This window comes from Mauremys mutica, chromosome 4, assembly GCF_020497125.1.
Source record: "Mauremys mutica isolate MM-2020 ecotype Southern chromosome 4, ASM2049712v1, whole genome shotgun sequence".
In the NCBI taxonomy this organism is placed as follows: domain Eukaryota; kingdom Metazoa; phylum Chordata; order Testudines; family Geoemydidae; genus Mauremys; species Mauremys mutica.
The window spans coordinates 30,039,416-30,062,391 of NC_059075.1; the positions used below are offsets into that span (position 1 = coordinate 30,039,416).

Consider the following 22,976-nt stretch of genomic DNA (forward strand, 5'->3'; position numbering starts at 1 on the left):
GTCCCACCACACTCTTCCTTGCTGCCCTTGGGGTGGCTGCAGTGCACAGAGTGTGGTGCTAGGGAGTAGCCCCTGCAGTCAGGAAAGTGCAGGGCCTACGCGTGTGCCCCCCAGTGGATGTAAGTGGAGGGGGGTCATACGCTCTATCCTCACTTGAGCACTCACAGTCACCTGCCACAATCTGGCTCTCTGTGGCTGCCTTGAGAGAGGGAGACACTGTGCGTTTCTTGAAATATATGATTTTGTTTTTATGTTTTCATTTATTGGTGACTTAGGGCTTGTCTACTCTTGGAAATTTACTGAAATAGCCATTCCAGAAAAATTATTTCAGCATAAGACCTCATGTGGCCACTCATTCTGGTATAACAGGCTTAAGCCACAAAGTGGATCCACTTTGTCAATTAAACTAATTTGGAAAATCTATTCCAGACTAGCTATTTTGATAAATTTCCAAGTGTAGACAAGCCCTTAAGATGATTTACTGCACTGGAATGGGATCATACTGGCAGAGCTGTGGAATGTCAGGGATGGCACCCTCCAGGACTCAGAATAGACATTTTTCTCAGGATGAAAAATTCCAGAATTCAGGCTAGATTGTTTTATTTTTGGAAGACCTCAGGTAGAGATCAAGTAGCCTATATTTTGCCCTCAAAGAACTCCTCCCCAGGTCTTATTAGTATTTGCTTTAGTGTTGTTTTAATCATTTATATAGTGCGCCCTCAAGTGGCCAAGTGCTCTACATACATATAGGAGAGAAGCCCCTTTCAAAGCCCTGAGAGTCTAGACCAGGGGTAAGCAACCTATGGCACGGGTGCCGAAGGCGGCACGAGAGCTGATTTTCAGCGGCACTCACACTGCCCGGGTCCTGGCCACTGGTCCAGGGGCTCTGAGTTTTAATTTAATTGTAAATGAAGCTTCTTAAACATTTTGAAAACCTTATTTACTTTACATACAACAGTAGTTTAGTTATATATTATAGAAAGAGACCTTCTAAAAACGTTAAAATGTATTACTGGCACGCAAAACCTTAAATTAGAGTGAATAAATGAAGACTCGGCACCCCACTTCTGAAACGTTGCCGACCCCTGGTCTAGACACTGTGCCCACAAGCACTTATCCACCAGGTGTAGTAAGCCCTTACTACTGTGAATAGTCTCTTCGATTTCAATGGGAGATATGACACTTCTAAAAATCAAGCCACTGATTGACAGGTCTGAATATGGATTTAAGGACATTTTTAAAATGACTCATGACATTGGGTTCCTCAATTCTGGGCAGCCCAACTTGCAACACATTAGTGGAGCCCAGTTTTCAAAGGACGGGATGCTCAGCACTTTCTGTGTCCCAAGTTGGGTTCCCAAAATCATTACTTAGCTTTGAAAAATCATGGCCTGTGTGCTTAATTTTAGGTGCCCAAGTTGTGCCCTTTGGACTGTGACAGCTAAGTATTATCCTCCTTAATCTCGAGGTAGCTATGTTGATTAGGAGGCAGCTTAATTCAGGCGGGATGGGTGGTTGTCTTTTTTCCATAAGATTTATACAGATGAGGATGTGTATGGCCATAAATAATCCCATGACACTTTTAGAAAAGATAGGTGGCCCCCTCACCATACTCCATGCACTCATGCTGTGCTGGGTATCATTTGTCTGGCCACTGGTGATTATGTTTGAGCAGCGGAATAAATGACTCCCAGATCTACTAACGCTAAACAGCTTATAAAGTACTTTGGGATCCTTCAGAATCAGAGGAGTTAGGGTATGTAAATTACTGTATGAGCTTACAGCTTTTGTGCTAAAAGGAAACCATACCTTGCTGCCATTATTTCACCCAGCTTGGCAAACTATAGTGACTAAGAATGTATAAATATATGCAAAATCCAGGGGTTGGGGCAGTAGCTTGTATCCAAGCCTATAGGCTGGAATAATGGTTGTGGAGGGGCTATATTACAGCCCCATGGCATGCCCACTGGTTGGATGATGGATTTCCTTTCCCCAGCCACTGCACAGGATGTGTACATAAAGCTGAATCACTCAGGCTTCATGTGGCCCTGGGCATCCTGAATTTCCCCCTTAGAGCAGAGAAGAGGTTCCCTCCACCTGCCCCAGATGCAGAAATGCCCTTTTCACTCCCAATAAAAAGTTGCCAAGAGTCATCTCCCCCACCCCCAGCCCAAACTCCAGATGCCACAGCTCAGCCGTGTCCCTGTTCCCTGGGCTGTATTTCAAATAACACCACGTATGCAGCACCTTTGATCCGGAAGGATCCCAAGGCTCTTCCCACAGTGGAGGGTACCAGAAGTGGAGGGTGCCAGCCAATTGCACAGCACAAGTGCATGTGTCCGGGGAGGGCGGGAAAATGAATCAAAGACTTTGGGGCAAATCTCTCTCATAAAGAATCCCTCAGTGCTGCACATGATATATTTGAAGCCACAATATATTATTTACTCTTCCTAAATGTAATATCACTTTCTCCTGGCTACATGCACCCAAGATTAAATGCATTACAAGGTAACAGCCTCGGTAATAATTTGTAATTTTTATGCTCGTTTGGTTGGTGACCAGTACAAAGGATCCATATATATTTATTTCACACACACAAATACATGCCAAACTACAGTACTAGTGAATATAGGGACATGGATTTCAAACCTCAGAGAGAACGACTGTAGACTGTCATTGTTCAGTAATGAGGCTGGGACCCTTTAAAAAGTAATGTAATAAAAATGTAGTGGGACTTGTAGGCTCCAGCCCACCCCGCAAAACACTGACCATTTCCTCCTTAATGCTAGCTGGATGTAGAAGTTGTGCTGTTTGAACACACTTACACAACCCCCTTTTCTAATCACAACAATGTGTTTTTCCTACTAAAGACAAATCAATCAAAGTTGGCCTGTTCCTATAATCCTTGGGTTGGCTACTCCCACTGCACCGACAGTTACTCATATCCTGCCTACATTAACATGAGTGGGAACTTTGGCTGAGTAAGGGCTGTGGGATCAGGCCCATGATGGATTAATGTCTGTGCTTAAGCCAAGGATTCCCATGTCCATTCTTCACTCAAGAAGCAGAAAGCTGGCTTGAGGTTTTGTGTGCTTTTGCATCAGGCCATTTTATGGAAAATTCAAGCCTGCAGTGAGATTTCATTGGCAGGTTCTGAGTCCTGGAGAACAGGAGCGGAGAAATCAAAAGGAACTTCAGCAAGTTCAGTATGCAACAGCATGTATTTACTCATGTAACAACCTGAAGATACAAAAACATCTGTGAAAATAACAGAAGCATCCAGTACTGGCTGAAAAGGAAGTGGTATTTTTAAAAAACGTCTCTGACCTTGAGTCCTTTCACTGATCTATTTGAAATCAGTTTTTTATAATGAATGTTGCCTTTTCCCTCAGTGTTTTTACACTATCAAGTTATTCACAAATAGGAAGTGATTTTAGAATGATCACACATGGAAATAAATACATTTAACCAGACATTACTGTACAACAGATTTGATTAAGGCTGTTGTACATCTAAAATGATGGTGACGGAGTCACAGTCTTTAAAAGGAAAAAATACATTGATGGAAGTGCATAAATTACGTAATTCAGTAAAATGTATGCCACACAGAAAGGCTTCTTCGCGCACATACGGTATTGGATTTCATGTTCTGTTATTACATGTATTTCAAAGGTCAGTACATATAGCATAACATCCCAGGGTACAGATGGAGTTCTGCTGCATGATATGATTCTATGCTGCTGAACAGATCAATCATGAGTCATAATTTATTCAAGCAGGGTGAAATTCAACCCTGTGCAGGGAACCAGCTCTAGGCACTCACACCACATAAGTCCTCAAAAATAGGGTTTAAGTTGTGCATAGACCCTTTACAGGCCTTCTGCATAGGTGACTCTCACCTATATAACTTATAATAGGATAGATAATCACTCTTCTGTAAAAACTCAGGAGCAACTGATTAAGCTCCATTGTCCACATCCATTATGAGTTTGCTTGTTGCCATAGGGAGGTTTTGAGGTTTAATACTTCAAGTTTTCCAAAGTAGGAACATTCCTATGAATGGTCTGTTTGCTTCTGCAAATGAATTCTGCTGAGAAATGCCCAATAGTGAGACAGCATCTACAACTACTACCCTGTCCACCACTGCTAAAAGGCTGAGTTCCAACATGCTCCTGATGTCAGAAGATCTCATAAGATAAAGTGTCTCAGTCTTTTCAAAGACTGCAGCATACACAATACAAGAGCAGTTCTGCCATTATAAAAAGTCTGGCTCTTTGATGACTGGAATCTGTGTCTCTTCCTTGCATAGCAGTTTATAAATAAAATGGAAATCTTTTTTGGGTTCGCTCTTCAGAAGGTAGGATTTTATATGATGGGGTTGGGCATCATCAGCAAGCTGCAGGCACCTGTCATCAACGTGAACAAAGAGCCCATAGTTCTGGGGATCCGACACCTCAAACTTCTCAGCACATTGCTGGCCTAGCTGCTGAGCTGTCGTGTCTGTCCGCGAGGCCATCGTCCGTGTCTGGGCACTAGTCTCCAAAAAGGAGATGGAGATGAAATCCTGCAAAGAAAAATATAGATTTAAATATAACACTCAAGTTCAGGCAATAAGGATAGATTGGATACTAAAGAGGGGCCTGAGATGCCATGTTCAGAAAAGTTTGAATTAGGATTTTGGTTCAGACCCAGTTCTGGAGCATTTAGGGATTTTCATTAAGAAAACACACAACCAAGGAAATTCACTGTTAGCAGGGCCGGCTCCAGCTTTTTTGCCTCCCCAAGCGGTGAAAAAAAAAAGAAGAAAAAAGCCGCCATTGGCGGCACTTCGGCGGCTGCTCTACCGCGCCGCTTCATTCTTCGGTGGCAATTCGGTGGCCGGTCCTCCTCTCCGAGAGGGACTGAGGGATCCGCCACTGAAGACCCGGATGTGCCGCCCCAAGCACCTGCTTCCTGTGCTGGTGCCTGGAGCTGGCCCTGACTGTTAGACCCCGATCCCGCGAAGCGCTTATCTTTAAATAAGTGATCCACCCCACTGAAATCAGTGGGCCTCCTCACATGCTTAAAGTTAAGCACATGTAACTATTCTGATGTTTTGGGGCCCTAGTGAGAATCTCCTGCTATGCAGAATGTGCACTCTGAAATCGTTCCCACCCTCATCTGTGAGACATGATTCAGCAAGCCAGGAAGCAAAGGAATGTGCCATCATCATGAGTAATCCGCAAGCTTCTCCTCAAGACATCAAGCCTCACAACCAGATGTCTCACAGAGGCAAGAGAAGACTTGGCTCATGGGAAACCTGTCAGGTAACAACGTGGTATAGTGTCTTCACTCTCTTGCTTCAGTAGGGTGGAAATAAATGAATGATTGTTGTGGTGGTAAATTCCATTCATGTCCTAGCCTCAACAGTCAGGCCAAGAAAACCATACTTGGTTTCTCCCAGGGAAGAATCTTGCATCACAGTTCTGGTCAGCTCATAGCCCCAATGGGAAGCACAAGTTTCAACTTCAGTCTTATGCACGAAGATTAAAAATTCCCTGCCCTTTGGTTGGAAAGCCCTCTGGTCTCCCAGCTCAAGAAGGAAAGCTGAGAAACGTGGGATTTTTTAAAGATGACCAGGTGGAGGGCTCTGACTCTTGAAAAATGAGACTCAGCTCTAAAAAGGGACAGAGTAAAAACTTCTATAGAATTGCAAAGTATTCTTACTAACAGTTCATCTAGGCCAGTGGTTCTCAACCCATGGCCCAATCAGCACACAGCTGCAGCCCATGTGACATCCTCAGGGCCATAAGGGTAGTATATATATTGTGTGGATGTGGCCCACATAACACATAAAAAGCAGCATGTGCAGCCCACAATGGTAAATAGGTTGAGAACCACTGATCTGGACCATTCCCCAGCCAGTAGCGGGGTCTTCTCTCCTGTACATTTTCCAGTGATTTGTCCAGCCTATCGTGAAATGGCTCAAGGGAAGGGTAATTTGGCCGAATGTCTAAAAGGCAGACAGCTCACAGACAGTGAAGTGTTTCTTCATGGACGTTCTCTTTGTGACAAAGAGAGCACTGGCTAACCCTGGCACTGCCAAAACACTAGGCCTGTCCACAGCAACTTCTGTTCACTCTCCGCTTCAACACTCATTGTTTAAGGGCGTCCCTATAAACAGTTAGTAACTAATCAGGCCTCTGATCTTTACTACCACCTTGTGGATGAAAATAAGGGTTAATGTAAAGTGTTTTTAAAATTCATTTTGTGCTTGGGGAAGGTGCTGGTTTGGCAGCATATTTACTCACTGGCCAGGTGCAACACAGGGAGCAGCTACAGAAGCATTGACAGCCTGCCCTTCCCGAGTGCCACACCTCTGACTTGGAAGGACATCTAGGGAGGAGAGGATAACCCAGTCTCCCTGCCCCATTCTGTCCTTGGCTTCTCTGCCGAGACTGACAAGAGTGCTTATTAGTGTCAACTCTGAGAATGTTTTTTATAATGGGGCTAGCTCTCCAAGTTGGCGGGAGGGATAGTTCAGTGGTTTGAGCATTGGCCTGCTTGAGGGGGCCATTTAGGGAACTGGGGTAAAAATCTGTGTGGGGATTGGTCCTGCTTTGAGCAGGGGGTTGGACTAGATGACCTTCTGAGGTCCCTTCCAACCCTAATCTTCTATGATTCTATGAAGTAGTCACTGGAGAGAGACAGCCATCTCATTAGTAACAATTGTCAGCCTCCATTGGCATAAACCCTATTCAAGCTGCTTCTTGAGATAACACCACAGTATGGGAAAGCAGCAGCCCTGGGTAGGCTAGTTACTTCCATCTCCAGGACATCCCACAGTCTTTATTTACTCCCGAGGGCATTCTGCGCCAACAAAAATTAAAATTCTGCACCAAAAAAAAAAATTCTGCACACAATATTTAAAAAATTCTGCAAATCTTATTTGTCAAATAAATGTGGAGGCTCCAGCATGGCATTCGGAAGCACAGACTGCTGGCTGCACAGAGGTGGGAGATCACTGTGCAGCTCCCCCGGGGACACAGACTCCGTAGTGAGGCTGCACCCAACCCTGACACAGCACCTGCCCCAGAAACACCCCAGGGCCCTGCCCCTCCATGCCCCAGCCCCAGCATGCACCAGGTGTGGGCAGGCAGGCTCAGCAAGGCAGGATCCAAGTGTGGATCCCTTAGTGTGAAGGGATCCAGGAGTGGGTTGAGAGGGTTCTGTGTGTGGGGGGCAATCTGGGTGCGGGCAGCTCAGTGGGGGATCCGGGTGGGATCTGGATGCACAGGGGCTTGTTGGGGGGTTCTCGGTGCAACGGTCATGGGACTCTGCAGGGGGGTCCAGGTGAAGGCAGCTGGGGCTCAGCAGGAGAGGTGTCGGGGTGTGGGAGGGATAGAGCTCGGCAGGGGGTCTGGGTGTGGGGGGCTCAACGGTGGGGTCCAGATGCTGGGGGAGTGGGGCTCAGTGGGGTGGGGATACAGGTGCAACTGGTTGGGGCTCATCATGGTGGTCCAGGGGCAGGGGGAGTGGGGCTTATAGGGGGGCTTCTGAGTGCGGTGAGCTGAGGCTCGGCAGGAGGATATGGGTATGGGGGTAGGTCTGGATGCACGGCAGTTGGGCGGATGGGGGAGCAGCTCCCTGTACAGGGATCCCTCCCCCTGAGGAGCGATGGGTGCAGGAAGCATGGGAGAGGGGGAATTTGTAGAGCTTCCTTCAGCCGGGGGAAAAATCTGGGGGTGGGTCTGACACATCCCTGGATGCTGTGCCGGGGAAGAGGAAGTCCTGTCCTCCCCAGCCCAGCTGGGACTAGCAGCTGAGTGCAGCGCAGGGTAGGAGCCACCAGCCAGATCTTCCCCCATCTCGCCCTCTGCCCCACAGTGATTTACTTCTCTGCTGGCTGCCTGGGCACCCAAAACATACTGCTGGGGAGGGCTGCATGACCGCTCTTGTAGCTTCCTTTTGCTTCCCCATCAGAAAGTCATTTTTCTGCAGGGAAGCAAAGAAATCTGTGGGGGACATAAATTCTATACATGGGCCGTGGTGCAGAATTCCTCCAGGAGTAAATTTATTACACCACCCACACAAGCCAACTAGAGGAAGTGTTACATGGAGGTATTGTACTAGTGACGGAAAAGAGGCCTATTAAAAAGGGGGTGGAGTGGGCTTTTATTTTCAGTTACACCCTCTTGTACATCAGCTATTACATAACCGGCATTTATGTTCTTTATCCCATCTATTTCAAATAGATCCTTTCCAAACTGTGTTTATGGACACATTCTCCCATCAGTGTGTATATGTGGTTGTTGATAATGCTAATGAGAATCACACAACAGAATAGATCCATTAATCCAGAAGAATATATCCATTCAGATTTTCAGCTCGTCTTCAGAACTCAGATCATATTGCCCTGGCATTAACCCCATTGCCTCTGCCTGCCTACAGATTTACACATTCTCCACTCTTTTTTCTTTTCCCTGCCTTTAGTGCAGCCTCCTTGTAATTTCTTTGAATTCCATCATTAAAATAGTAAACCCTTTGGGTTGCCCTAGGGGAATTCCTAGGAGTGACCTTTGAAGTGGGGTGCTAGAGATCAGGATATGGCCCACAGCTCAGATCCTGAATTAGGTCACCAGTGAAAAGGAGTTTTCTGGGTTTAAAAGCCAGCTTGGGTAACTTTATGATCAGTACTGATGTTCCTCAAGGGCAATGCCTGTTGTAATTCTGTGTATGTGTAATGTCTAATCAGAGCAACCTCCTGCTGTCCGGGCTCCCTACTTCTCCTCTCAACTCTGTCCAAAACTCTGCTGCAAAAATCAGCTTCCTCCTCTGATATTAAAACCAGGCCACACCCCTGTTAGCATCCCCTCATAGAATCATAGAATATCAGGGTTGGAAGGGACCTCAGGAGGTCATCTAGTCCAACCCCCTGCTCAAAGAAGGACCAATTCTCAAATAAATCATCCCAGCCAGGGCTTTCTCAAACCTTAAAAACCTCTAAGGAAGGAGATTCCACCACCTCCCTAGGTAACCCATTCCAGTGCTTCACTACCCTCCTAGTGAAAAAGTTTTTCCTAATATCCCACCTAAACCTCCCCCACTGCAACTTGAGACCATTATTCCTTGTTCTGTCATCTGGTACCACTGTGAACAGTCTAGATCCATCCTCTTTGGAACCCCCTTTCAGGTAGTTGAAAGCAGCTATCAAATCCCGCCTCATTCTTCTCTTCTGCAGACTACACAATCCCAGTTCCCTCAGCCTCTCCTCATAAGTCATGTGCTCCAGCCCCCTAATCATTTTTGTTGCCCTCCGCTGGACTCTTTCCAATTTTTCCACATCCTTCCTGTAGTGTGGGGCCCAAAACTTGTAGTGTGGGGCCTCAATGGATTCCACTAGCCTTCGCATCAGCCTCACTATTAAGAGATTGTCGGATGCTGCTGTGACAAATATGGCAATTTCCTGACTTATCCCGGGGAGACGTCCATTGTATTCGATTAATGGTTCATGTATTATTGTGGGCCAGGACTGCATGTAACTTCTTGAGGGAGTAGCTGTGACAGATATAAGAGCTGGATGATCAAAGGACTATACTGAACAAACGATTTTTGGATTGGATTTCCTGGGCTATATGTGGGGGAGGTTAATACAAATCCCTCACCTTTGGTTATTAAAAAAAAACAGCCTTCAGAAGCTATGCCCTGAGATGGGAGGTATGGGGGCATTGTCTGCTGATTACCTGTTACATGAGGCCAAGATCAAAGGCCCCAGCTGTATAGTGGAAAGACGGAGCTATTCATGAAGGTGCTAGTTCTGAGCTGAGGCTATTCTGAACTGTTCCCCACAGAAAACACTCTTGGTGGGGTCTGAAGCACTGACTCCTACCAGAGCCCATGTTTGTGTTGGGGAGGATGGTGATCTCTGATAAGCTTATTAGCATGTGTGTAGGTTCTTTGATGGGTTTGAATATGTTTTCTCTGTAGTACTTTCACCTTCAGAGTAAAGGTACTTACTTAGAAAGATCTGCGTGGTAACCTGTGACTGCTGGCAATTACAGCTGTTCACAGTCTTTGAAGAGACAGCAAAGTGCACTTGCTGGCCTATCTAGGATGCCTGGCTTGCTGGGAATATCACACAGTATAGGCAGGAAACTGTGAAGCCTGGAAAAACGCTGGTCAGGAGGGACAGAAACGTGGGTCTACGCACAGGAGAAATGAGGAGTTGGGAGCCCAGACTGGCTGCTCTTGAGGGGCCATAGAGGGCAGGGACGGATTTACACCATACACGCACCTAGGCACAGCATCTTCAGCGCTCCCCATCTGCCCTACAGGCGATTTTCGTGTTGCACAGTTTTAGAGAGATAAGGCGCCCCTAGAATGCCAGTGCCGATAGGTACATGCCTACTGTGCCTAACTGGAAATCCGGCCCTGATGGAGGGGGGATACAGATGCAGTTGCCCCAAACTGTGACAGCTGATATCGCTCTCTCTTAGTTCTTTATTTTCAATTCTTTCTCCTCCTCTTCTTCCCCCCGCTCACACCTCCCACTTCTCACAGCTCCCTTTGTAGCTTTCTTCCATTCTGCACTTCCTTGCTTCTTCCATGGTGCCCAGCACAGAACGTAAGCTCTTGCGGATAGGAACTTTGACGTCCTCTGTGCACACTGCAGTGCCTAGCAAGCAGATGGCATGCGCTGAGTAATAGTATTACTAATCGCGGGGAATAATTGGGGCCCTGTTTGAAGCCTGGTTTCCAGTTGGAATTTTCATCTGCTTTTCACACTATGGAAGTTGCACTCTCCACCACCCCCTTCTCCCAGAGCTGCTGACCTGCACAGACGAGCGGGACGCCCGGGCCTTGTTGAGCGTCCTCCGCCTCTCCCAGCGGTGAATGGAATCCTGCACTTCCATGCTCAGCTGCCGAGTTACTGTTATCTTATCGTAGTTCTTGATGTGCTCCAGGGCCCCATAGGTGGTAGTTAAGTAATAGGAACCTACAAAAAGACAAGAAGGTCCCAAAACATCATCACACCTGAATCTACCATTACTTTGTCCTTCCCTCCTCCCTGCTGCTATGTTCATTCACCCGTTGTGAATTGTTTAAATCTGAGATTGTGAGCTCTGTGGGGCACGGGTTGTCTTTGCATTGGTTGTACAGCAGGACCCTGACCTTTATTTGGCATGCGTAGGTGTGACTGCAATAGAACTAATAAATAATGATCATAGTGCTCTTCATTCCATTCTGGTTGATGTAGCTGCAGATGCAACCCATGCTACCTAACCTGCTTGTGTCACTTCCCTCACTCACAGCTGGGAAGGAGCAGTGACTGCAGGCTGGCGCGCTGTGGGTTTTCATTGATATCTTACGGTTAAACATAGAATTCATGTAAATGAATACAGCATCCTCTTTCACGGAGAAACCCAAGTCACCAATCTTCCCTTAGATTGTAAACTCTTTGGGGCAGGGACTGTCCTTTCATTCAGTGTTTGTACAGCACCTAGCAATATGGGGCTCCTTGTCCATGATTGGGACTCCTAGGTGCCATGGTAATACAACTAATGATAATGTAGCTGCATACAACTGCGCAGGAATCAGTAACTAGAGTGGAATGAATCATTTATATTTTGGTTCCGTGGCCCAAATGAAAAACCAAAAAGTATTTCATTTTGGGTCAAACAGAACATTTTTCAACCTGAAATAAAATCTCTTTTTTTCCCATTTAATCTAGGGTTGGGGGTTTTTTTTAACCTTTTTTTCCTTTTTAAATAAAGCTAGCTAAATGTTGAACTGAAACCTTGTTTCAAAATGAAAACATTAAATATTTTGTTTAAAAAATGTTGGGATAAAACATTTTGACTTTTTTGAAAAAAACCCTTCTCTTTTCCAACTGCAACTATTCATCAAATTCAACCCAAATTTGCAAATAGTTTTAGTTGACTCCAAACTGCATTTTTCAGTGAACGTACTATTGGTTCAAAAATTTTTACCCAGTTTATTAGTAACTAACTAACTAACTAACTAACTAACTAACTAAGAGTGGGAAAGGGTATAATATCTACTTAGCCATTGACAATGAGCATATTGCAACCAATCCTGTCTACTGTGGAACTTCCTGAAGATCCTAGTGCTTGGAGCACTGGCAGTGCTGGTCTCCAAGCGTATGGTACACCCAGTGCCCTACCAGACCAATCTCTAAAGGGTGGTGAGCCCCAGCACTTGCAGTGGGGTCGGGTACAGCATTACTGGTAGGTGCTAGGGAGGCAGAAATCTCTAATGACAGAGCAAGGACTAGAAGCTGGACATTCTAATTTCTGGTTCTGAGCATTCACCACAAGGTGACTCTTCCCCTCAGCAGGGGTAATCGTAATGCTCAGTCATCTAGTTTACCACTGAAATCAAACCAATTGTTTCCAGATTTGCCAAGTGTATCATTGTACAGCAGAGACAGGCTAAGGAAGCAATTTCCATATATGGACCAGGATCCTGTTTAGACTAAGGTAAAAGGTTGGGATTTGAGACCAGATCAAACTGGTGTTCACTTTCCGATTTGAACTGGATGGAGCTGAAGTCTCACGAGCTGTTCTTGAGAGATCCATGCTAGAAACAAAATTGTAGGGGCAGGTTCGGATCCAGGGATTTGAACCCAAATTCAAAGCGATTTGGATTTGAGGTCCTCAGTCTAACCCAAGGGTGGCCAATCTGAGCCTGAGAAGGAGCCAGAATTTACCAGCGAACATTGCCAAAGAGCCACAGTAATATGTCAGCAGCCCCCAATCCACCACCCCCCTCCAGCTCCCAGCATCTCCCACCCACTGGTAGGAGCAGCCCCACCAATTGCACCTCCTCCTCCTCCCCACGCCTCCTGCCCAACGCAGTCAGCTGTTTCGCAGTGCACAGGAGGCTGTGGTGGGGATGGGGGAGGAGTGAGGGCATGGCAGGCTTGGGGGAAGGGGAAGGGGTGGCAGGACCTGGGGCAGAGCAGGGGGTTGAGCAGTGAGCACCCCACAGCACATTGGAAAGTTAGCATCTGTAGCTCCAGCCTCGGAGTCAGCGCCTATGCAACGAGCCGCAGATTAACCTCTGAAGAGCCGCATGCGCCTCCGGAGCCATAGGTTGGCCACCCCTGGTCTAACTCATCTCTAACTGGTATCTTGCACAGTTCTTGCTTGCTTCCAGGTTTGTCCTCTCATTCTTTATGAAAACAAATGAAAATACTAAAAGGCTGCAGATGACCAAAATGGTCACTAGATGGCAATTCTGAAACATACATATCCTCCCCCTTCTGTTTGCTCTGTGGGCTCTCTCTAGTGCTTCCTCTGATTGTTAATGAAACTCACAGTAATTATCATGGCTGGCCAGACAAATGATGTTTAGAAAACACTTTACTTAAAACAATATTTTCAGAAACACACCAGTCCTCTAGCACAGGAGGCAAAGTAATTTAATTTTCCCTGTTCAGAGAGCTCTCCCCCCTGCAGTGAATGTTACTCCACCCCCTTTGGACATCACTGGGTATTTATCACTCAGATAACATTGCCAAAGGGGTCAGCTGGGTTACATAAACATCCTGGGGGTTGACAATTAGGCATGATCAAGGACATACCAACCAATTAAAGCAAAGGGATCTTTTCTCATTAATAATTAAAAGCATTAGCAGAATGTATTACCAAAATTTATTTTTAAATAGAGAGCTGTTCAGTTTCTAACACCTGGGCCAAGGTCTTCAAAACGTCTCTGTCTCTTACGTCTGTATTTAGGTAGCTAAATTAGTGGTTTGATTTTCAGTAAGGTTGAGCACCTGCAGCTCTAACTGAGGTCAGTGGGAGCTTCTGGGTGCTCAGCATTTTTTAAAATCTGCTGATATGTTTAGAAACCTAACTTTGGGTCACATCGTTTTGAGGCATATGGGGGAAGCTTACCCTACAGCTGCCTGACCCTAGCTAGAGCTCTTTATCTATTTCACAAACCCTACATGCATTCTGCAGAGAAGTACATAATCGTTTCAAAAGGGAACATGAGAGAAGGCTCTTTCTCACCCTCGCCCAGCTGCAGAGCAGGGTCCATGAGCTCCATCATATACTCCACATTCAGAAGCACCTCAGTCAGGTTGCTGCGGGCCAAGACGTACATGAGCACCGGGAGGAAATCATCTGCACCATAAGGCTTCCCTGCAACCAAGAGGAACACACCCAGGTATCAACAGGTTATCCAGAAAGGCGATGGTTCTGATACAGAAGTGCCAGCTTCCCATTAAATGGCTCCTACTGGCCAATTTCCTTTGGGTTACATCAGCTAAAGGGTTCATAGCTCAAAAACGCCAATGAAAGAACACTGAAAAATTTAAAATTAAATAACAGTCAAACAAGCAAAAACACCCCTCAACACTAAACTTCAAGCACAAAATATCAGGTGGAAGACACAAAGAAGAACATAGATTCTTTACCAGCTAAAATCAAAATGTGTTAGTTATTATGAAACACAAATAAGAGAGAATTGTGGATTGACACAAAGGCTGAATTCTCCTCTTTGGAAGCTCAGTCTGTTGCTGTTCAAAAGTGCAGTACCTGTGGTCTGAGTTGCTCCCATCAGCAGAGTGGTTTACAAACTCATGTACCCTTTGGGTTCATCCTCATTCACTGTATCTGACTGTAGAACCAGGGGTTACAACAAAATGTGAGACAGACCATGGGGAATAGTGAAAGCAGTATAGTGAAAGCAGTTCTTAGGGCTGGAATCCTGCTTTCCTGTTCCTTCAGGAGGTGACTATCGTACTGTGAGCACTAAATTACAATGGATGCCCCAAGGAAGCTGGGAGCCAAGGAGAAGTATTTCTGTATTCAGGGCATTAAGCTGTGAAAACAAAGAGCTTTTCTATAGTACTGATGATCAAACCAGTTTTCAGACTTGGTTTGGAGACCAGTGGCAAAGCCAATAGCAGAGGGAGGCTGACTAGTGTCTGAGGCAAATATAGTGCCCATATTTAAAAAAAGAGAAGAAAGAAACTACAGACTGGTCAGCCTCACTTCAGTTCCCAGCAAAATCATGGAGCAGGTCCTCAAGGAATCCATTTTGAAGCACTTGGAGGAGAGGAAGGTGATCAGGAACAGTCAACATGGATTCACCAAGGGCAAGTCATGCCTGACCAACCTGATTGCCTTCAATGATGAGATAACTGGCTCTGTGGATATGGGAAAGTGGTGGATGTGATATACCTTGACTTTAGCAAAGCTTTTGATACGGTCTCCCACAGCATTCTTGCCAGCAAGTTTAAGAAGTATGGATTGGATGAATGGACTATAAGATGGACAGAAAGCTGGCTAGATTGTCGGGCTCAATGGGTAGTGATCAGCGGCTCGATGTCTAGTTGGCAGCCGGTATCAAGCAGAGTGCCCCAGGGGTTGGTCCTGGGTCCGGTTTTGTTCAACATCTTTATTAATGATCTGGATGATGGGATGAATTGCACCCTCAGCAAGTTCGCAGATGACACTAAACTGAGGGGAGAGGTAGATATGCTGGAGGGTAGGGATAGAGTCCTGAGTGACCTAGACAAATTGGAGGATTGGGTCAAAAGAAATCTGAGGAGGTTCAACAAGGACAAGTGCAGAGTCCTGCACTTAGGAAGGAAGAATCCCATGCACCGCTACAGGCTGGGGACCGACTGGCTAAGCAGCAGTTCTCCAGAAAAGGATCTGGGGATTACAGTGGATGAGAAGCTGGATATGAGTCAGCAGTGTGCCCTTGTTGCCAAGAAGGCCAATGGCATACTGGGTTGTATTAGTAGGAGCATTGCCAGCAGATCGAGGGAAGTGATTATTCCCTTCTATTCGGCACTGGTGAGGCCACACCTGGAGTATTGTGTCCAGTTTTGGTCCCCCCACTACAGAAGGGAATGTGGACAAATTGGAGAGAGTCCAGTGGAGGGCAACGAAAATGATTAGGGGGCTCGGGCACATGACTTACGAGGAGAGGCTGAGGGAACTGGGCTTATTTAGTCTGCAGAAGAGAAGAGTGAGGAGGGAGTTGATGGATATTAGCCAGGATGGGTAAGGAAGGATGTCCCTAGCCTCTGTTTGTCAGAGGATGGAGATGGATGGCAGGAGAGAGACCACTTGATCATTGCCTGTTGGGTTCTCTCCCTCTGGGGCACCTGGCATTGGCCACTGTCAGTAGACAGGATACTGGGCTAGATGGACCTTTGGTCTGACCCAGTATGGCCATTCTTATGTTATGTTCTTATAGCAGCCTTCAACTACCTGAAAGGGCGCTCCAAAGGGGATGGAGCTAGGCTGTTCTCACTGGTGGCAGATGGCAGGAGCAGCAGCAATGGTCTCAAGTTGCAGTGGGGGAGGTCTAGTTTGGATATTAGGAAACACTATTTCACTAGGAGGGTGATGAAGCACTGGAATGGTTTACCTAGGGAGGTGGTGGAATCTCCTTCCATAGAGGTTTTTAAGGCCTGGCTTGACAAAGCCCTGGCTGGGATGATTTAGTTGGTGTTGGTCCTGCTTTGATCAGGGGATTGGACTAGATGACCTCTTGAGGTCTCTTCCAACCCATATATTCTATGATTCTATGAATAGGCACCTTCCCCCGGCATCTTTTAAGTACATGCATGGCATCTTTTCAAGCACACACTCATTCCCCCCACCCCAAATCCCTGGTTGCCCTTAGTTACAAAACCTGGCTCCACTGTTGTTGGAGATGTAGAATCCTGAACTACAGAACTAAGATATTGTTATAGCCATGGTACCTTGGGATGAGCTCTCCTCAGAGCTACTGAGCTAAGCAATGTCAGGCTGAGTAAATATTTGGATGGGATACCTCAGTCTAAGGTAAACATACCTTCTACAGGAAGTGATACTGATGGGGTGAGGATGGTCTTGTGCTTAAAGCATCCATATAGAGACAGCGAGTCTGTGAAGTGATCCATATTTATGGTATGTAAATCTCTTTGGGATCCTTTAAGATGAAAGGCACTATATGTAAACTCTTATCAGTATAAATCATTACAGCTCAAAATAGGATCCAAGGAGAAGTTCCATCAGATGAACTATGAAGAACCTGAGATCAGCATTTCTTATCTAGAAGCTGTTCATCTTATTTTGAATTGGCATGCTTTTTGTTCATAGTGTACAGTATACACATGATAAGGTTGCTTCACAAGTCCATCTTTCAGGATACCCAGATATGTACCATCTTCATAAACCAAGATCACTTTCAATCTCACTGTGATCACTCATGGTGCCTGCAATGTTCAGTCATTTTCTCTTTTATGCATCTATGTCATGTCTTGGCTTCATTGGTTTGGGATCAGCCACATGTCTCACTCCTTAATCATTTGTCCGGACTCCAAAAAAAATAATCTATCCCTAATGTAGCTTTGGTAAATTACACCAAGGCTGATTTTGGCCCACATTCTAGATGTCCTTCCATATAGGGAATAAATTCCTATTCCTCAGCTGTTCCCACTGACTTGTTTCAAGTCTTTGCCATGAGTCAGCTTTCCTTATTTGTCATATATAGTTGACATAAGTTCTCCTTTGGCAGAGGAAGATCTTCTGCTGGAGTTTTAAACAAATACAAGCCTAGTTCTCGATAAAAAATGTGACTTTAAAATAAACCAGAAAACGTATCTAATGAGCAGACAGACAGATGAGTTAAAACAGAGTGCCTGAGGCTGAGACTGTTATATTCACTTCTGAAGCCGTAAATTAGACTAGTTTGTACAGAGTCAGCACATATGGTAGAAGGAATCTGCGGCTCTATTCAGTGAAAGTAGAATTAACATTTCTGTTGTTTAAATGTGCAGTCAGTTAAATGATGTTGCAGATCCTTAGCCAAACCATAAAAGGGCTTCATTGTTTGATTAGTGTCTGGCTGGATGTTTTATTCATACTGTTAGTAAGGCTTATGTTTCTATGAAAGCTTGAGTTGGTTGGCGACACAGGGCCAAATTAATCACTACCATAAATATTAATCTAAGATGAATGTATTAATATTATTGCTATTAAAGTATTATTCAGCTGGGAAAATTACTCAACGGAGACACTGAGTACTGGAAAAACCTCAAGGAGAAGGGCCTGGATTCTGATCTCACATACACCAGAATCAATTAGGAATAATGCTATCAATGAAGTTCACACTGGTGTAAAACCAGTGTGAGGGAGCATACAATCAAGCCTCAAGGAACCTACTGAGCTTCATTTTTTCTGCCCCTTCAAATGTTTTATTTAAGTTCTGAAGTAGCTGGTGGACAGAGCTAGACCAGCATGCCTGGAAACTCAAATTTTCTGGGGAGCAGAAAGATACACTACTGCTGCAAGAGTGCAGCCTTCAACCTGTTGCCCTACATCTCAGCTGGAAGGACCACCCTTAGGAGGGAGAGGGTAAGTCAGTCTTTATGACCCTTGTGTGTCCTCTTTGCTGAGATGCCCAACATGGATATCTGTTTGTGATATGAACATTTGTCCACTAGGACCTGCACTCAGACCACCAACTTCTTTCAAAAAGCTCACCAATTGGCTCCCTAGTGGTGTTAACCTGCCATCCTGGGCTAGACTCAAATCAGGGACATGGAAGTGAATAGTTCAATGTACACTCCCCTGAGCCAGCTAGAGCTGACAGGGGATGATAATCTTCCAGGACTCTTACAGAATCTCTTCATTTCTGTTTGGTTGATTAAGCTTTATATTTACAACCAGGCTTTGAGTCAATGATTTTTCATTCCTATCCTATCTCATTTCCATAAGCTGAGTTAGCAGCTTTGCTCACCAGTCCTTATTATAAACCTCTCTCAATTTTAAGACATGATAGAAATATTATTTGAGAAAGACTTCTGCAGTTCCAGCTGTTTGCATGACTTAATTATTGGAATCTGAGATCCACTCTTTTTTTTTATTATTAATGAGCTCAAACTAGGGAGGTTTGTGGCATACACTCTCAATTTGCACATAATAGTTGACTTAATTTCAGTCTACCTCTAGGAATACAGGTCCTGATGTCTGAGCCTCCACAACTGCAGATGAAATCAGTGGGAGTTGCAAGCACTTGCTGTGAGGAAACATTGTCTAGGGGCTATGGCATTAGCCTTAGCCATAGCAAATCTGGGTTCAATCCTTGTTTTGCCACAAAGTACCTGTTGGATCCTGGGCAAGTTACTTAGCCTCTCTGTGCCTCAGTATCCCCACGAGGGATAACAGTACTTCCCTACCTCGCAGAGGTGCTGTGAGGGGCTTAGCTACTACAGTAACAGGGGGCACATATGTACTTAAGAAAACACCATTGAAAATTGGGCTCATGATTTTTTTTCATCATATTACTGATTTACTACTTGATCCAGAAATTTCTCAGCACCTCATGTGACATGCTGAGCATCCTCACCTCCCAGCAAAGTCAATATTGCTTAGCACCTTGCAGGATCAGGCTCTTCCTGCACCAGGGCAGATCAAAAAGATAAACACCAATTCGTCCCCGGTGAAACCCAGTGCATCTCCACTGATTTAAATGGAGTCACAGCAGCTTGTGTCAGTGCTGATTTGGCTCTCTCTCTAAAATGGGCTGATCTCAACCCTTGAGACGTTTGAAGGAGGACAGATCCAGATGTGTCGGAGCTCAGGCCCATCTCTACTCAACATGGTGGGGTTTAGATCACAGGTCAGTTCGTTTTTACTGTAACTGGCTCGTCCAGCCTTTGAAAACATCCATGTTTAGTTCGTGTCTTTCACAGAAAAGCTCATTAACAGCTTGCAGAATTACATCCTGCTGTCACCCCTCTCCCCTGCCCCAACTGCTGTTTCGAGTTCAAGGTGGAATCGTCCCACTCCAAATCAGACTTGTTTGCTTTTTTTCAATGACAGGAAACATTTGTTTCATTAACATTCATAAGAGGTTTAAAATAAGCCTTCTCCTCTGCCACAAACTCATCCTATTACACTCAAGGCAAAGTGTTTGCAATATCAGCGGCTGGCTGCGCTGGAATTGGTATTAATTAAATGCATGGTTTAATGCGATTGGAATTCTGTCCAAGTGTCCATAAATAAATTAGGGCTCTGCTCTAACACATTCATGTATATGCTTCTTCAGTGGATCTTCTGTCCAGCAGGGCTGATAATCATCATAAGTAGGCTTGGAAGGATTCAATGTTGGTAAACTTTGATTTCATCGTACACACACAAAGTGATGAAAAAAATATTTCCATCAATAATAACTGTGATCTACAGCTAGGAAAAGTAAGAAAAATGCTCCTTAAGAACTTCTTGGAGTTTGATTTAGGGATATTAACTTTGTATATTGACATGTGATGTTGACAATTTGTGTTTTAATGGTTATAAACCTTAAAGTTTTGAATTTCAACATCTTCTGTCAAGAAACAATTATTGTTTGACCGCCACATAATTTCATGCAACTGAAAAACTAAATAGATAAAAATTAAAAAATGCTTAAAAATAAATAATCGATATCATCCATCAAAAAGATAAAAATCAAATTCTGCCAAGCCTAATCATAATATAGTAAGAATACTTTGCACTGATATTGCATCATCCATCCATCCAATGCTTTCAAGGCATTTTGAAAACGCACATGAATGAAGTTTTACAACATTCTCCTAGGAATGAGGTGCAGGGGGGAGTCCCCAGGGCGGGAGTGGAGGCGTTGGAGAGTGAGTTCACCTCACTCTGACCCTGCATCAGTAGCTCCTGCCCCATAGGCCTGGACCCGGCTTCCTGCTCTGGGTGTTGCAACCCCCCTACCGGACTGGGATTAGGGTTGCAGTGCCAGGGGAATTGATGCCCCCTGGGCAGGACAAGGAGGAGAAGGAGGAAGAGGACACTGGCCTTCAACCCCTACAAATGTGGACCCTGAGTGGGTTGCCAAAAAAGACACAATGCAGTTGGTGGGTCCCCTTACTAAAATGTTTGGGGGCCACTAACTTAATTTATAGGTCAGAGGCATCAATTCATATTGGCACTTTTAACCCAAAGCAGTAATTGTACCATATGAGATAAAGGATACTCTCCAATCCACCAGCTATCATTAACAGTAGCCCTCATACAACATCTTCTGCCAGGCCTCTGTCCGCTACAAGGCAAAACTTATACATGGCATTATTCTCTCCCTGGTAAGCAACATGTGATAGTGAGCAATGTACAGGAGCATCTTGGATTCACTGTAAATAGATTCTAGAATCGCTTCAGCATAAACTGTTTATGCTGATGCCTCCAGTGCTTAAATCCTCTTTCAAATACACAAACAGTAGCTCAGGTATGCTACTCACGTTTATGCCTTGCTCAGTGGTACCTGCCATTATCAACTGCAGAACCCTACGTAAAAAGTGAACGGGCAGGGTGCAATTAATGTTCATCGGGTTGGTTGGTTTTACAGGGGACAACAAAACTTATTCCAAAAACAGGGAGAGGAAAGGTTTCTAATACAATATGACCTTACTATACTCTTGTTCTTTTCAAACTAAAAGCGCAGTATGTGTGAGTCATACTAACTGTTCAAAGCACGGAATCCTACAAAATAGGACTATTAAATTCACCTAGTCCATCCCCCAAGCCTGTGCAGACTTGTTCCTTGAAGTATATGATCCAGTGCTTGTTCAGTCCAATTTTAGGTGACTCAAATGAGGAAGTGTCCACCACTTCCCCTCACGGATTATTCCTGTTAGAAAATTGTTCCTTTATTCCTTGGACCACCCTAAATGATTGCTCTCCCCAACTAGGGGCAGCTCCAGGCCCCAGCATGCCAAGCGCATGCTTGGGGCGACATGCCACGGGGGGCGCTCTGCCGGTCGCCGAGAGGCGGTTCTGGTGGACCCCCCGCAGGCGTGGCTGCGGAGGGTCCGCTGGTCCCGCCGCTTTGGTGGAGCATCTGCAGGCATGCCTGCCGGAGGTCCACTGGAGCCGCGGGACCAGCGGACCGTCCGCAGGCACGTCTGCGGGAGGTCCACCGGAGCCGCGGGACTGGCTACCGGCAGAGCGACCCCCGCGGCGTGCCGCCGTGCTTGGGGCAGCGAAATGGCTAGAGCCGCCCCTGTCCCCAGCATTGGCATTTCCAGCTTTCATATACTTGCAGACTTAGTAGTCATCTGATTAATCTATACTACCTTAGCTCTTCCAATATTTCTCTCTATACCAATCCCTGTAGCTCCTTAATCTTTGTTCTTCCTTCATTTCCCTCCTACGTACCAACAACTTTCAGGCACCAAAGTGCCTAGAACGGGTCACCGGGCTCTAGTTGTGGTCTTACCAGTTCCTTATAGCGAAGGACTGTCATCTCTTTGCTCCGTAGCACATTGCATGTTTCTGTCTCACTATCACCCCAGATCTGCATTGCATTTCATAGTCATTATGAGTAGAGTTTGAAGCATTTAAGGCCTGATTTTGATTGTACAGCAAATCAGGCCCTTCATGTTTTGTTAGGGGAAAGGATCTGTGCTAGAAGAATGACACAGGGTAAAACAGAATGGGGAAGTTGCGAGCTTCTTCCAAGAACACAGGGCACATGTGATATGAGTGTTATCCTGCTCTCATTATGTGCCCAGTTGCCAGGGGCGGCTCTAGACATTTTGCCGCCCCAAGCACGGCGTCATGCCACGGGGGGCGCTCTGCCGCTCGCCGGTCCCGCGGCTCCGATGGACCTCCCGCAGGCGTGCCTGCGGAGGCAGGGCCGGCTCCAGAGCCCAGCGGGGCAAGCCGCGGGACCTGCGGACCCTCCGCAGGCACGCCTGCGGGAGGTCCACCGAAGCCACAGGACCAGCGGACCCTCCGCAGGCATGCCACCAACGGCACCCTGCTTGCCGCTCTCCCGGCGACTGGCAGAGCGCCCCCGCGGCATGCCGCCCCATGCACGCGCTTGGTATGCTGGGGCCTGGAGCCGCCCCTGCCAGTTGCCCTTGAAGGAGGCAGCTGATGGTGTGTCTGCAAATGCTAGAGCTGACTTAACCAATTGTAGAGTCCCTCATCAGGGGCTGGAATTGCTGTTTACATCCT

General features: G+C 45.8%; 1 protein-coding gene across 2 annotated transcripts in view; it reads right to left on the reverse strand.

Annotated features, from left to right (window-relative positions):
- Positions 1 to 2,546: 2,546 nt before the first annotated feature.
- RIN3 (Ras and Rab interactor 3) overlaps positions 2,547 to 22,976 on the reverse strand; it is a 95,664-nt gene continuing 75,234 nt past the window's right edge. For both annotated transcript variants that reach the window (XM_045016993.1, XM_045016995.1), the window contains exons 8-10: positions 14,019 to 14,150; positions 10,812 to 10,975; positions 2,547 to 4,564 (exon numbers count right to left, since the gene is read on the reverse strand). In XM_045016993.1, coding sequence (XP_044872928.1) covers positions 4,256 to 4,564; positions 10,812 to 10,975; positions 14,019 to 14,150 — 605 coding nt within the window. In that variant the 3' untranslated portion in view covers positions 2,547 to 4,255. The remainder of the gene's footprint in view (positions 4,565 to 10,811; positions 10,976 to 14,018; positions 14,151 to 22,976) is intronic.